This window comes from Silurus meridionalis, chromosome 3, assembly GCF_014805685.1.
Source record: "Silurus meridionalis isolate SWU-2019-XX chromosome 3, ASM1480568v1, whole genome shotgun sequence".
Lineage (NCBI taxonomy): Eukaryota > Metazoa > Chordata > Actinopteri > Siluriformes > Siluridae > Silurus > Silurus meridionalis.
The window spans coordinates 11,002,386-11,016,407 of record NC_060886.1 but is presented as its reverse complement, the minus strand read 5'-3'; the positions used below and the strand labels follow the sequence as shown (position 1 = coordinate 11,016,407).

General features: G+C 40.6%; 2 protein-coding genes across 2 annotated transcripts; one reads left to right on the top strand and one right to left on the bottom strand.

Annotated features, from left to right (window-relative positions):
• Nucleotides 1–921: 921 nt before the first annotated feature.
• Nucleotides 922–6,203, bottom strand: zic5 (zic family member 5 (odd-paired homolog, Drosophila)). Its single transcript, XM_046845697.1, has 2 exons — nucleotides 4,765–6,203; nucleotides 922–2,979 (listed from the first exon to the last, which is right to left on the bottom strand). The coding sequence occupies exons 1-2, from the start codon at nucleotides 5,801–5,803 to the stop codon at nucleotides 2,534–2,536; spliced, it is 1,485 nt and encodes a 494-aa protein (XP_046701653.1). The 5' UTR covers nucleotides 5,804–6,203; the 3' UTR covers nucleotides 922–2,533.
• A 3,287-nt stretch (nucleotides 6,204–9,490) lies between these two features.
• On the top strand, nucleotides 9,491–13,627 carry zic2a (zic family member 2 (odd-paired homolog, Drosophila), a). Its single transcript, XM_046845698.1, has 3 exons — nucleotides 9,491–11,108; nucleotides 12,265–12,428; nucleotides 12,541–13,627. Exons 1-3 carry the CDS (start codon nucleotides 10,133–10,135, stop codon nucleotides 12,733–12,735), a joined length of 1,335 nt encoding a protein of 444 aa, XP_046701654.1. The 5' UTR covers nucleotides 9,491–10,132; the 3' UTR covers nucleotides 12,736–13,627.
• Nucleotides 13,628–14,022: the final 395 nt, after the last annotated feature.

Sequence of the window (14,022 nt, the reverse complement as noted above, 5' to 3'; positions counted from 1 at the left end):
TTCATTTGCACTAGATAAAGCAAGGTGCTAAAAGGCATATGTAAGACCACCCTGTATACATCATTGGATTCCATGGTAAAGACTATCTAGAGCCCTTATTGTGGGTACAATTTATGGATTTATTTTTTTCTATTGTCCTTTAGCAATGCTTACGCAAAAACAAGTTTCTTGTAACCATTAGAGGATGTTGTTGTTGTTGTTGTTGTTGCTGTTGTTGTTGTTGTTGTTTTGATGAGCTTCCTCCTTTTTACAGGCAATTTAATGAATCTTCTTTGGGACATATTTGTATCCTAGCGTCCAGGCAATCACCATATAAATCCTAAGGCACCATGAAGAGTGTCAAAGCGCCAGAAAGGCTTTTGGCTCTGAAGTCTTGTTGGCTTTGAAGTGGTGCAGGACTGGAGTTACTCGATTCGGATTCTGTAGTGTGGACAGGGGGCATTTTGAAAGTGTACTATAGCGCGTTTTAATAGCGGAAATAAGGATTGCTGAGGGATTGGGGGGCTTCATATTCACAAGGCAAAATTCCTTTTATTGTCAGGCATCTTTTATGTTCCGTTTCCCATGACTGATTTGTGCACTGGTTGATAGCTTTTCTTTATAAGATGCACCAATGAGCATCAGCTATAAACTTGGTTTTGTTTGCAAAAATATTGGAAGGCTGACCTGATAACATAAAAATAATTCATGCAAAATGTCAGTGCATTATGACAATTTTAAACTTTGGTCATTTGCTCACTGTAATCCCCATTGTTTTTTTAATATAATGCACTAAAATATGTCATTAAAAAAATGTTTTGCTAATATCAAATCTGTAGGGAAAAATGATATGCGCCCCCACATGTATTAATATGGAAGCTTATTTAAAATGAAATGCAACAAAATCCAGTTTCATGTTTGATTGTTTTTTTTAAATTCAGGTCCATAAATTTATTCATAGCAATTTCATCACGAACACCAAAAAAACACCTCTTCACTCTTTCCCCAGCACAAATAACAGCACCATGCACCGCAATAAAAACACAGTTACTACACAGGGCATGCGAGGGTCTCTTCACATTACACATAGGCTAAGTCTATTCAAGTAAAACATTTCCCACAACACGATAAAAAATCACTACATTTCACCAAAATTAATCATATTCTTCTTTGGTGTATCTGTAATTCCAGAACAAACGTTATTACCAGCAAATAAATTACATTATACAAAAACTGGTTGGGACTTCAGCACAACATTCACAAGCATAAACACTATCCTTTTTACACATCCTTCAGAGAATAGACCCTGTCCACTTTACATAATTTAGGGTCTCAGAGGACATATTCGTACTCTTAAATCAGAGTTACATTGGATATTTTCCTTTACATAAAATACAGTCTAAATAGTTCTTAAATACCACAAAAAAAAAAATTCCCGAACACATTTATTGTATAAATTTTTTTAAAACAAGTACTCAATCATTTCTAGAATAAACAGTTTCTCAGTAAACTCTGAGGAATAAAAGTCGCTTGGATGGAAATCTGGGAAGTATACACATTTTGTACTTTCAATATGTATCTTTAAGATTTATATCAAATTATAAAGTCTACCGTACCTTTAGTCCAAAAAAAGGTCATCAGGGCCCAATTATGTTTTTTAAATATTTTCTTGCTACATAACTGCTACAGTAATGACTTTGTGTTCACAGGTGACACTCATATTAAATGTACAAAATATCAAGCGACAAAGAAAAGGTACAGTTTAGTACCGATTTATTTGCCCTAGAAGTGAACTGACACTGAGGATAGAAGTGATAGACATGCCTGTCTGAACAGGTTTCTCATTGCAAAAAAACATCGGGAATGTTTACATTATAGAAACACTTGGAAAAGGACAATTGCCCCACATATATGAATCAGTCCATCACTACAAAAGAGCTCTGGGGAAAACCATAAGCTATAAAAAAAAACTGTCCAGTCATTGATACAAACACATCAATCACCGCTTATTGTTTCATATGAACAATGTCGGTGTGTCACTTCATAGGCTGGTTATGACTTAATCAGCTAAGCCCACACAGTCCTTTCGGCAATGCAGGAAAAACAAATCGTGGTCCAAAATTGAAAGCAAAGGGTGTAAATGCGTGAATCCAGTGGTTTGCTGATCAGAGGGTGAACCCTCAGTATGATATTAAATAGAATAATTTAGTTCTAAAAAAAAAAAAAAAACGACTCACACATTTATTCAACGTTATTAATGCTATTCGTGTGGAATAGGGCTTGTGGTACATGTGCACGTTAAGGGCAAAGTGTTGGGTAATGTTAGGTATGGTAGAAACTGATGGCAAATGCTCTTCACCATCTGACATCGGCGGCGCTGTTGCGTGCGCGCGCGTGTGCGTGCGTGCGTGCGTGTGTGTGTGTGTGTGTGTGTGTGTGTGTGTGTGTGTTTTCGCCAACACTTCTGAGTAGCCTCAAAATGCATGATGTTAAAAAGTATATAAAACAGTGTGTGGAAAGGGGTGCAACATAAATATATCCCTAGTGCTTCCTATCAGAGCATCGTCCTTGGGTCTGAATGTCTAAAAGAGTCCTCGTCGTCGGATTCCGAGGTTGGCACATCGCTGGAGGGGGTGTGGAGATTGTTAGGGACGGCGCTGCCCTGGCACACGTACCACTCGTTGAGGTTGGTGACCTGTGGGGAGAGGTTGGCGGCGCGGCTCCGCTGCGGCTCCGTGGAGGGCGCGAGCGCGTCGCCGAGCGCCGCAGAGGAGGAATGGTAAGCGGCGGCCGAGCTGGACGAAGGTGGCGGAGGAGACTTGCAGTGCACCTTCATGTGTTTCCGCAGCGAGCTCGGGTGCGTGTAGGACTTGTCACAGCCGCGCACTTTGCAGTAGTACGGCTTGTCGCTGGTGTGCACGTGGGAATGCTTTTTCCTGTCGCTGCTGTTGGCGAATTTTCGGTCGCAGCCGTCAAACTCGCATTTGAAAGGCTTCTCACCTGAAAACAAGCCAGATGCTTCATAAATAAGTTGAACAAAATAGGCCATTTTAATTGTGCAATATTTGTAGAACTTTTCTTTCGGATCCAGTTACATATAAACAACATGCGCATCTCACCAACTGAAAGTGAGATATATTCAGTTGATGTGTTCTGGTGAAATATTGGGAATGCTGTATCACTTCAAGAAAAAGGGGGGTATTAAACTCTTACTCTTCAGTGTGCAGATTTTGAACTTTCAGCTTTTCAAGCGTAAATGCAACTCATGCAACTTCGAACAACTAAATACAGTCCTCGAGTCATTGTCCATGTTCAAATTCCAAGTTCAGAATAGATACTAAAATTCAACTGAATAGGATTGTTTAGTACTGTACTTTTTTTCTGTACTTTTTGTCATCTGTACTATTTCCCATGAAAGTACACATACTGTAGCAGTCAGCTGAAAACTCAGCGCACGTGCTATGACTGCCACCTTCATGTAGGAACTTTTCCTCTGCACTACGCTGCTTTGTGACGCGTGTAACTCCTTACACACCAACAGATCACTTTCAGACTAAATTATTTTGTTACTTAGCATAACATCCCTCGAGACTGTGGACAACATGAGGGTGTCCTATAATTCCCCCCCTTCTTTGCCTGTAAACATCGTGGTGGGTGATATTGATCTTTGCGTCACAAGCAACATAACACTGCAGTCAATTAGGAGGTGAGACTGTCAATCAGGCCCCTTGTCTATGTATACAAATAGCACAGGAAATATCACGATTAACGGAAGTGCATGATGCCAATGGCACGAGACAGAAGCACAATCTAATGTAAACGCTTATTGTTTCGATGCAGCATAAACCAAACCTCAACATCAGACAGGAAGTAAACAAAAATAAATATTCAATTGCAGCCAGTGCGCGTGCATGTCACTCTGTAAAACACTTCTATGGGTCACAAACCTAATTGTGGTATCACGTGTTTATAGAGTATTAGAGTCAAAATAAACACGATATTTCGAACGTCCAAACAAGATCACCCCATTACTAATAGATAGTTAGGTTGTAGAAAAACAATCTAAAAAAATAAATAAATAACAAGGCCTTCATGCGCCATGCTCAGTTAGATAATAGTGCCCTGTTGTGAGATTTACTCTTCACAAATGTCAGAGAAATAGAGCTATTTATTTCAAAACTTGAATTGTTTACTAATGCAATACATAGTTTTAGTGAAAATGAATAAATAATGAAGGCTACTGTGATATCTGCACTTCTAAATATCATATTTAAGATTTTGTCCACTGCTGTCGGACATTTGGCCTGAATCAGCAAAAACCAGTAGGTAGGACACAGTTTGTTATGCTATAACATTTGATTGCATTAGGACTTTTAGGAACTTGATACGTCTACATATGATATGATAACTCTTTAAAAGGGAGTCTTTCCTCTTTGTTTACTAACCCATGCTCCAAAAGTCCAAGACTCTCGAGGCGCTTGAGTTACACTTTAAAATGCGGAGCAGGCATTCCTAGACGCAAAGAAAAAAGTACACTAATGCTTCAACCCACTGCAACACAATCGTGCTGAGAACATCTATCCATAAGCAGCGCCTGGTTTCATCATCCCAGATGTGTAGGTCAAATATAAAGCAGAGAAGTAACGGTTTCTGAGCGATTGCATGTTTCGCAAATCCGTTATTCATCACAGTTTTAACGTTATGGACTATTATAAATGACTATAACTAACTATGGAGCAACTTCTGCTTCGCTCGAGCATGCTAATGGTGAAGAGCTTCACTGACCTGTGTGAGTCCTCTTGTGAATCTTTAGGTTTTCCGAGCGGGCAAACACTTTTCCACAGCCAGGAAAAGGGCAAGGAAACGGTTTCTCTCCTGTGTGAACTCGGATATGGTTGATCAGTTTGTACTTTGCCTTAAACGCCTTGCCCTCGCGCGGACATTCCTCCCAGTAGCAGACGTGGTTGCTCTGCTCGGGTCCGCCGACGTGCTCCACCGTGACGTGGTTCACCAGCTCGTGCATGGTACTGAAAGTTTTCGAGCACGGTTTTTTAGCCGTTTGTTCCTGGTCAATCCATTTGCAGATAAGCTCTTGTTTGATGGGTTGCCTCATGTACCTCAAAAACGCCCCCGTGGCTCCATGAGGGGCTGAAGCGAGGTTCACATTTAAGTTCATGGAATTGTAGCCGTGAAGGGAAGGTCCATAGTGCTCGGGCCTGTGGCCGAAGTGTTCTGGCCGGCCGTAGATGTCCCCTGGAAGACCCAGGCGCATCTGTCCGTTGAGAGCATGGTGATGGGCACCTGGGGCTGCCTGCTCGTGAAGTCCCGTGAAAAGTGGATGGGCACCACCTTCCGTGTGCCCGTAAGCACCTGTTGGGGAAATGAACATGCCATGGTGATGAGGGGAGGAGGCGGAACTATGCTGGTCGCCAAGTGCATGCATAGCAGAGGCTGAGAGCTCTCTCCTGAGGATGAAGTCCCTGCTGCTTGCGTAGCCTGAGTGGGGGTGAGCCACGGGGAAACCAACTGTGGTCTGAGAAGACGGGAAGGATGCCGCGGTCTGGGCTTCGGGATGGCTTTGAATGTGCTGCGATGGACTAAGTTTGAGAGCATTTGTCTGTGCCATGTGCTCGGGTCCAAATGGAGTGAGAGCCACTCCAGGGTCGTTGCCCATCTCCCCAGGGTGGAGGTGGGCATGGTGGGAGTGAGGGTGATGCCCCCCTATCCCCGGGAAGCCTGTCATATTCTGATGAGGAAGGGGTTGAGTCGCTGCCAAATCCGCTAATCTTATCGCCGAATTCCTCTTGCTCAAAGAGGGCTCCATATCTACACCGTCATGTCCACATTCGCTACTTTTTCCCCCCACTACACGCCTTCTAAAACATTAAAATATATGCATATAGCCATCCATATAACTTCTTTTGTCCTGCCTCTAACTCTGCTTGTTCCTTTTCCCACTCTGTCCTCAAGCGATTGGCAGAACCTACAACAGTTGGAGGACACAGTGGGGAATACAGTTTAGAAATGGCACTGCGGGTATTGGACAGATTTCGGTGACTGGCAGTTAAAGGAGCGAAGCGATTGGCTGTCTTTCAGTGCGCAGGCTCAGCAGGGTTCCGCCCCCTCACTCCCATCACCGCTGTCGACTCCAAAAAGTTGTACTCACAAAGTTGCGTGTAAGGGGCTGTTTACCCAGACAATGTGGACAGAGACCTTTTAAATACAGAATACATTGTTTGTTTATTTATTTATTTATTTATTTATTTATTTATTTATTTATAATTAGCAACTACGGTATTTAAGCTAAGAAATAAAGCAAACCCAAACCGACAGGTGACTGAATAGGCTACTAATTTCCATTTAATAATTTTAATAGGCTACTAATAATAGCTGTGTAAATTAATCTAAATGTGTAACTGAACATATAGAGAAAAAATAGATTAAATAAATAAATAAATAAATAAATAAGTGCTGCATTTATTTTTATTAATAATTAATTAAGTCTAGTCTTGAAGTTTGCTATACACCAACGTTGTACAAAAATTACAATTTGCAAAACAGTTTTTTTCGTCTTTTCCCTCCCAGTGCATTTTGTAATTTTTTTCTTATTAAATATAATTTCTATTATTCAGTTACTCAATCATTACTGTACCATCGCCATTTAAACCTTGAATTATATTTGTTGCTCACACACAATGTCTCTCCCAGATTCTCTCTTTCAAATCTGTCCTTTTTTTATTATTTAATGTTTTTTTTTTAGATAAATCTGGTCGTGAACATCACATCAAATGCATATGATTTTTTTTTATATCTAGCTTTTATTCATGTTGGAAGAAAACCAACACATGAAATGGTGAAATAAGGACTGCACTGCTCATTACCGTTCAATTTCATTGGAATTTTAGGAAATAAATACACGACATATAATATTCAAGTGATAAAAAATATTTCAATCTCCAATTTATTTTTTGCATAACCAACTATGATTTATATCTGATCTTCAATACATTTAATATTTAAATATTTAATTTAACATTTTATTCTCTAGAGAAATAGACAAGTATATTTTCACCTCTCTCTCTCTCTCTCTCTCTCTCTCTCTCTCTCTCTCTCTCTCTCTCTCTCTCTCTGTAAGAGTGAGCGTGTACATTGAACTTTATTATACAAGCACACACCCTTTTTTCTATTCCCAGGTTCCTATTGAACCCAGCAGGGATTGCATCTGTCATCGGTTTAATTTGTCTTGATTTAAAATCATTCTTAACATTGATTTATGTTCAGAATAAGACAATATTATTTGATTAATTATTTCAGGTGGTCTAATATGTCGCCTAAATAAATGTCATGGGTTTCCTCAGGTTATAACCCTATAAATCCATGATTGCGGTATGTATTTCAAATCAGACGTTCAGAATGAAGTGGGATTTTGGGTTTTTACAGTTAGAATGTGGATTTATTGCAGACAAACAAACAAACCCCGGTATTAGATCACCTTAAGGCTTCGTCCATTATGAACCATTTTAGATGCCCATGCGCCCTCCGCCTGATTTTAGATCACTTTAAAACTGATTACATTTATTAATATTGCAAATGTTTATCTACAGAACTGGGGTCTGGTTGTATTATTAATAAATCCATATAACTGAAGAATAATATTTCAGTGGTCATTACAAACACCACAGAATGCGCAGTATTTAAGGTCAAATGGTGATTGCGCCTGAATGTGTGTGTGTGTGTGTGTGTGTGTGTGTGTGTGTGTGTGTGTGTGTGTTGGGGTGGTGGGGCATATTACTGGACTACATGCGCTAACTCTATGCTTGGGTTATTTAGTACAATGTGACGGACGCTACTCCATTTGATCCTCATAAGAAATATTCATTAGAGAGGATTTGTTTTAATATGGCTATTCTTTACATTGTGTGTTCGAGGGGCCACATATGAGTTCGTGACAGGCCGGAGGTCAAACCCCCATGAACACAGCCAAGGTCATTGAATGTAACCAAAACAAAGCGTCAACATATTGATAACGTCAAATCGGAGGGATTTTTGTTGTTGTGTGTAAAGTTGTGCTGTTGAATATTTCTTATCATTTTTTTTGCTGCCTCAGCACAGTAAGAATATGGTTAAACCAGTTTATGATGGTCAACATGCTTGTTTGAGTTCTAATACCGCTATGTGGACGTTTGGGAAAAAATGTGGTTTACCATTTTCAGCATTTTCTTTTTTTTTTCTTTTTTCTTTTTCCCCGCTTTGGGAAAGGGCGCAACAGAAACTCCGAGTTGCTGCCCCAGGCCGAATACATCGCCCCTCTTTTTCTATTTTCTTTTTCTTCTTTTTCCCCCTACCTATGGCAAGGGGGGGAAAGGTTCTGTGGTTTCCTTGAGAAATAAAGAACTTCTTAGAGAGGTCGGCAGACGTGACTTTGAACTTGGATCAGATGCTGTGTTTCCTGCAGAGAAGGAAGAAATGGGCTCGGGAAGAATGGTCTATAACGTTTAAGCTGCGGGGCTTTGAGCTGAGACGCACACAATCCCACAAGTTTTACACTCCTTCTGCTTCTTCCGCTCTGTTATTCGCCGTTTTAAGTGAGAGGGAGTCAAGACAAAGTTTTAAAACGTGTTGGAATGGGACCTGGTGGAAGAGCTGAATTAAAAAGTAAGTAACCGCTTAGTTTTTTTTTCTCTAAACACATCCACAAAGAATGTATTTTTTATTAGTTTGGGGAACCGCGTGGCAGAAATATATTTTCCCCCACATAGGCTATGATCACTCAGTGTGCATTGTAACTGTGACTTGTGATTTATAGTATACAAAATGTGAATTTATGAACGCATTAATGCATGGTGATGTGTTCCGGTGGTGGTAGCATGCTATCTGCAAAATTAAAAAAAAAGTATTTTTTTTTTGTTTTTGTTAATTATTAGATTAGATCTATTTCACGTCTTCTAACATTGTTTTGTATTATTTTGTAGTTTAGTGCTCCTGGCTGCCGGTTGAAACAAAAACAAAAAAAACAAATAAAAACACGGTCTAGGTTCGTTTTTATAGTTTGTTGTATTGAAAATTACAACGTTTTTTATTCTGATATTTTTTTGAGCAGTGACAGTCCTTAAAATAATTTGTCTTCCGCATATCAGTACAGATGTGATGCTTTAATAAACCTATTCCAAACAATGCTTTTTCATACATTTTGACAGCTACTGTGCACATACGCACCTAAAATACGAGCCATTGAGTGATACGGTTGTGTACTTTACATAAGAAACCATTTTTTTGAATGCTGGATTTTAGTGTTTATGCTATGCATTAATTAGATTTGCCTAACATGTCTCCTCTGGGTTGATTTAAATCATTTAAAAATATATTAATATAATATTATAATGATAAGAAATCGAACATGTGTAACATGTGTAAATGTGCATACAGGTTAATGTATAGTATTATGTTGTATACTAATGTTGCAAACTATATCATGAAACGACAGTAGCTTTTGTTGCTCTGATTTCCGTATATACTAAGAAAAGCTTCGTCGAAAAGAAGAAAAAAAGGAGGCGGTAATTGTCAGTGTAAAAATGGCGATCGACTATTAGTCGCCAAAGAAGCGCGTGCTATTGGAGGGACCTATGGGATTGATGAGGCTCGAGAGCCAATGAGACAGCGCCAAATGAGTGACCGCTCTCCAGTTAAAGGGGGCGTAAGAAGAGCTAGTGCCAGTCCACTGAGAAAGACAGACCCTCCGAGATAAACACAGAAGAGCGAGAGAAATAAACATCCCGATCCGAGATGCTTGAAGAACGCGTCGCGCGCTTAAAGAAGACACAGTAAGATAGTCATCATCGACTCATTTTAAAGGGAAGACTAAAAGGAATCTTTTTTTTCTTCTTCTTTTTCTTCTTGCCCTTCAATGGGATTTTAAGTTAGAAGTTATAGACAAAAAAAAAAAAATCTAGGCGATTTTTTTCTCTCCATGTGTGAGGATTAGGACATACAAGTTTTACCTCATGTCGTGTTTTCAAATCTGGAAGTTATTACTTCCATAGCTTACAGGCTTCTCTGTGTATTTATTTTGGCGTTTATCTGGGCCGTTACAGGTAAACAGCTTTGAGCAAAAAAAAAAAAAAAAACAACAACAATTTGTGTAAAGTGAGAAATAATGTTACTGGACGCTGGTCATCAGTTCCCAGGCTTGGGAGTGGGAACATTTGCGAGGCATCACGCGACGGGCGACATGCAGGACAGGGACTTGAGTTTAGCGCAGAACAGCTTCGTTGACTCTGCGCACATGGGCGCTTTTAAACTGAACCACGATCTCTCCCCCGGACAGAGCTCGGCTTTCACCTCTCAAGCCCCCGCTTACCCCGCCGCGGCACTGGGCGCGCACGCGGCTCACGTTACCTCGTACACGAGCTCGCCGTTCAACTCGACGCGGGACTTCCTTTTCCGTAGCCGTGGGTTCGGAGAATCGCCCCCGGCGAGCGGCCAGCATGCCATCTTCGGCCCCACTGCGGGGTCCCTGCACCATTCCCACGCAGACAGCCAAGGCCACATCCTGTTCCCGGGGATCCACGACCAGCACGCCTCGCACGGATCCCCAAACGTGCTCAACGGGCAAATGCGACTTGGACTACCCGGCGAGGTGTTCGGACGATCAGACCAATATCACCAGGTCTCAAGCCCACGGACCGACCCTTACTCAGCAGCCCAACTTCACAACCAATACGGCTCCATGAACATGAATATGGGGATGAACATGGCAGCGCATCACCACCATCCCGGTGCCTTCTTTCGCTACATGCGGCAACAGTGCATCAAGCAAGAGCTCATCTGCAAATGGATCGATCCGGAGCAGCTGAGCAGCCCGAAGAAAAGTTGCAATAAAACTTTTAGCACAATGCACGAGCTTGTCACCCACGTCTCAGTCGAGCACGTCGGAGGACCGGAGCAAAGTAACCACATCTGCTTTTGGGAAGATTGTCCACGGGAAAGCAAACCTTTCAAAGCTAAATACAAATTAGTGAATCACATTCGCGTGCACACGGGAGAAAAACCGTTCCCCTGCCCGTTCCCTGGCTGTGGCAAAGTATTCGCCCGATCAGAGAATTTGAAGATCCACAAGAGGACACACACAGGTAATTATGAGAAGTTGGATTATGCTTGTGCTCGTGCTCGTGCTCGTGAGTTCGTTCACGCGACGCAGTGTTTGCTCGTTCGTTTGTTTGTCCTTCCAAATCGTTATTAAAGAACATTTATCGATAGTAAGCGGTTGCCATATTTTTTATATTTATTTTAGCTTCAGGTTTTTTTCATGCATATTAAATATAGGGAACCCAAACGAATATTTAATATTAAAATGATCTGAACCATGGTGTGTATTACGGTCACGCTGTTTATACACTCCTGCAGGGGATCACAGCTCGGGTTAGAGTACACGCAATGAATTTTCATCACTGGGGTCAATTATGTAACACACCGTCGTGGATTTGCAAACTTCAGCTGGGCGAGACTGGAGCTCTATGTCCCGTTTAGCGCGTCGCGCGCACGGCGGCGCCGTAAATCTCCTCACCCATTTTAATGTCTCGGTGGACCAATGCTCGCGCGCTGTGTTTTGCTACGTCAGGGGTTTAACATGCACTTTACTGATCCCAATAAATTACTATCAAAATCGATCACTAATTGTAAACTCACCTTATTTTTGTATTTATTTAAAGGCCTGTTGTTTTTCTTTAACAGCCCTATGCGCGCGTCTATAAAGCGGACAGGCCACAATGCGCATTTTAATTCATTTTAAGTCATATTAATGCACTATTTACTGCAACACTCAAGCATGACTTTATCGAGCTGTTGGATACATTTGAGTGTTTTCTCAAAATCGGCTAAAGAGTGTAAACCGCAGTCAGTTGAATGACTTTGGAGAGAGTTTACTAAGTGAAAATTAGCAGCGTTTCAATGCCGGTGCTAATATTTTTAAACATTACAGCTGAGAGTTAAAAACTGGCATTTTGAAACATTTTTCCCATTTGTGAGAACACCGTCTACTTTGGAGATGAGTCGATTTGCAAGAGCTAATTATAATGTTTGTTCGTGTATTGACGCGTTATTACGCGCTATAAGACCTCTCATGATCGCAAGCATGTGGACACACTCGCCTCCTAATTGGTACGTTGTAATACAGCAGATGAAGAATAAACCACTTTAGGGCTAAATTGTTCATTTTTGACCTCATGTACACTGTTGCTGAAGAAGCATTTGATGCTAAGTTTTTTCTTCTTCTCGTTGTTCCTACAGGCGAGAAACCATTCCAGTGTGAGTTTGAAGGCTGCGACCGGCGCTTTGCAAACAGCAGTGACCGGAAGAAGCACATGCACGTGCACACGTCGGACAAACCGTATTTGTGCAAAATGTGCGACAAATCCTACACTCATCCCAGTTCTCTTCGAAAGCACATGAAGGTAATTCTTTGCAAACACAAAACAAAGCTTTTTGTTATTGATTCCACTGTTGTGCATGAAGCTGATGCATGCCATGATGCTCTGGTTAATTGCTTTCTACATTTTTTTTTAGGTTCATGAATCTTCCCCGTCAGTGTCCGACTCGTCTCCTGCAGCAAGCTCTGGATATGAGTCATCTACACCCCCCGGGCTGGTGTCACCCTCCACTGAGACTCAGAGCAACACCAACCTGTCGCCCTCATCCGGTGTACACAGCTCAAACGCACACAGTGGCCTGTCGTCCAACTTCAGTGAGTGGTATGTTTAGGACTGGATCAGTCCACAAAGAAGTATTTCTTACACACACTCACACATGCACACACACATACACACATACACACACACACGCCGCTCCAGTAAAACCTGGGGTCTAAATGAGACTTGTACAACTACTAGGCCTAAAGCCTGTATCTTGCGCTATTCTCCCGGGAGTGATCCTCATCAACCGAAGAAACGTGCACAAAGAAGCACTCCTTCATTTGTAAATAATTTGCACCCTTTTTCCCAGTTGCTGTAATAGATTTTTTTTTTGTCAATTTTTTATTTTTTTTTATTTTATTAATATTATTATTATTAATTGTTTTGGTGTATAGATGTCGCTTCAATGGTAGCTATTTCTCTAACCGGACTTTTAGTGCACATATTACGATAAAAAAATTGTATATGGTCATAAATATTGTTGCTCTCATTAAGGCAAGCTGATTGTACCTAAAAACATCTATGAAATGGTATGAGTGCCAAAGTCAACACTTTAAACGAAGACGGACACAATATTTGCTTGTGAATGTATATTTTCGTTTGCTGGGCTTAACTTGTGATGTTTTTTGTGCTTTGAAAAGTTCGAATTTGTGAAATATATTTGGAAGATGTGAGGAAAAATAAACGTCGTGCAGTTCAATTTTCTGCTACCACACCCTTCCTTTTGTAAATATCGACTGCCATATTTATCCATTTGTAATTAAATTATGGTATTTACTTGCAACAGATGAAACAATATTTATAAAGAATGTTTCTTTACTATAAATATGTACAATTATGAGCTGAACAGAGGCAGGTGTTTTTGTTATGTGTTTTTGTTCAAAGTTCAAGAGGTGTTTTCTCCATTATTGTGATAAAAAATACTGCATACAAATATAATAAAATGTGGTTCAAGTGTTAAACTGTATTCATTTTCTCGTGATTTTTTTCCTCGTCTACATTTTTGGTCGACTGGGACGAAGTGGTAACAATGGCAGCATGCAACTATTCGTGTTTTTGTTGTTGTTGTTGTTTACATTACCCAGTCTAAAAATTGGTTGGGTTAAAAACAAACTTCATACATCTAAACGTCTCCGCCAAAAATCGTTGAATAACCGATATTTAATAACGGGACTGTTTTTGCATGTAGCAACCACCAAAACGATGTTGTTTTATTTACTAGACTGTGTGTCAGATTTTTCAGTGTTTATCTGAGGTTAAATAGAATATCGACAACATTGCAGTACTATAATGCGCCTCTTCATACAATACTTGTAAAATGATTGGAGTGTGCATTAGGTAGCATTGTGACGGTGAA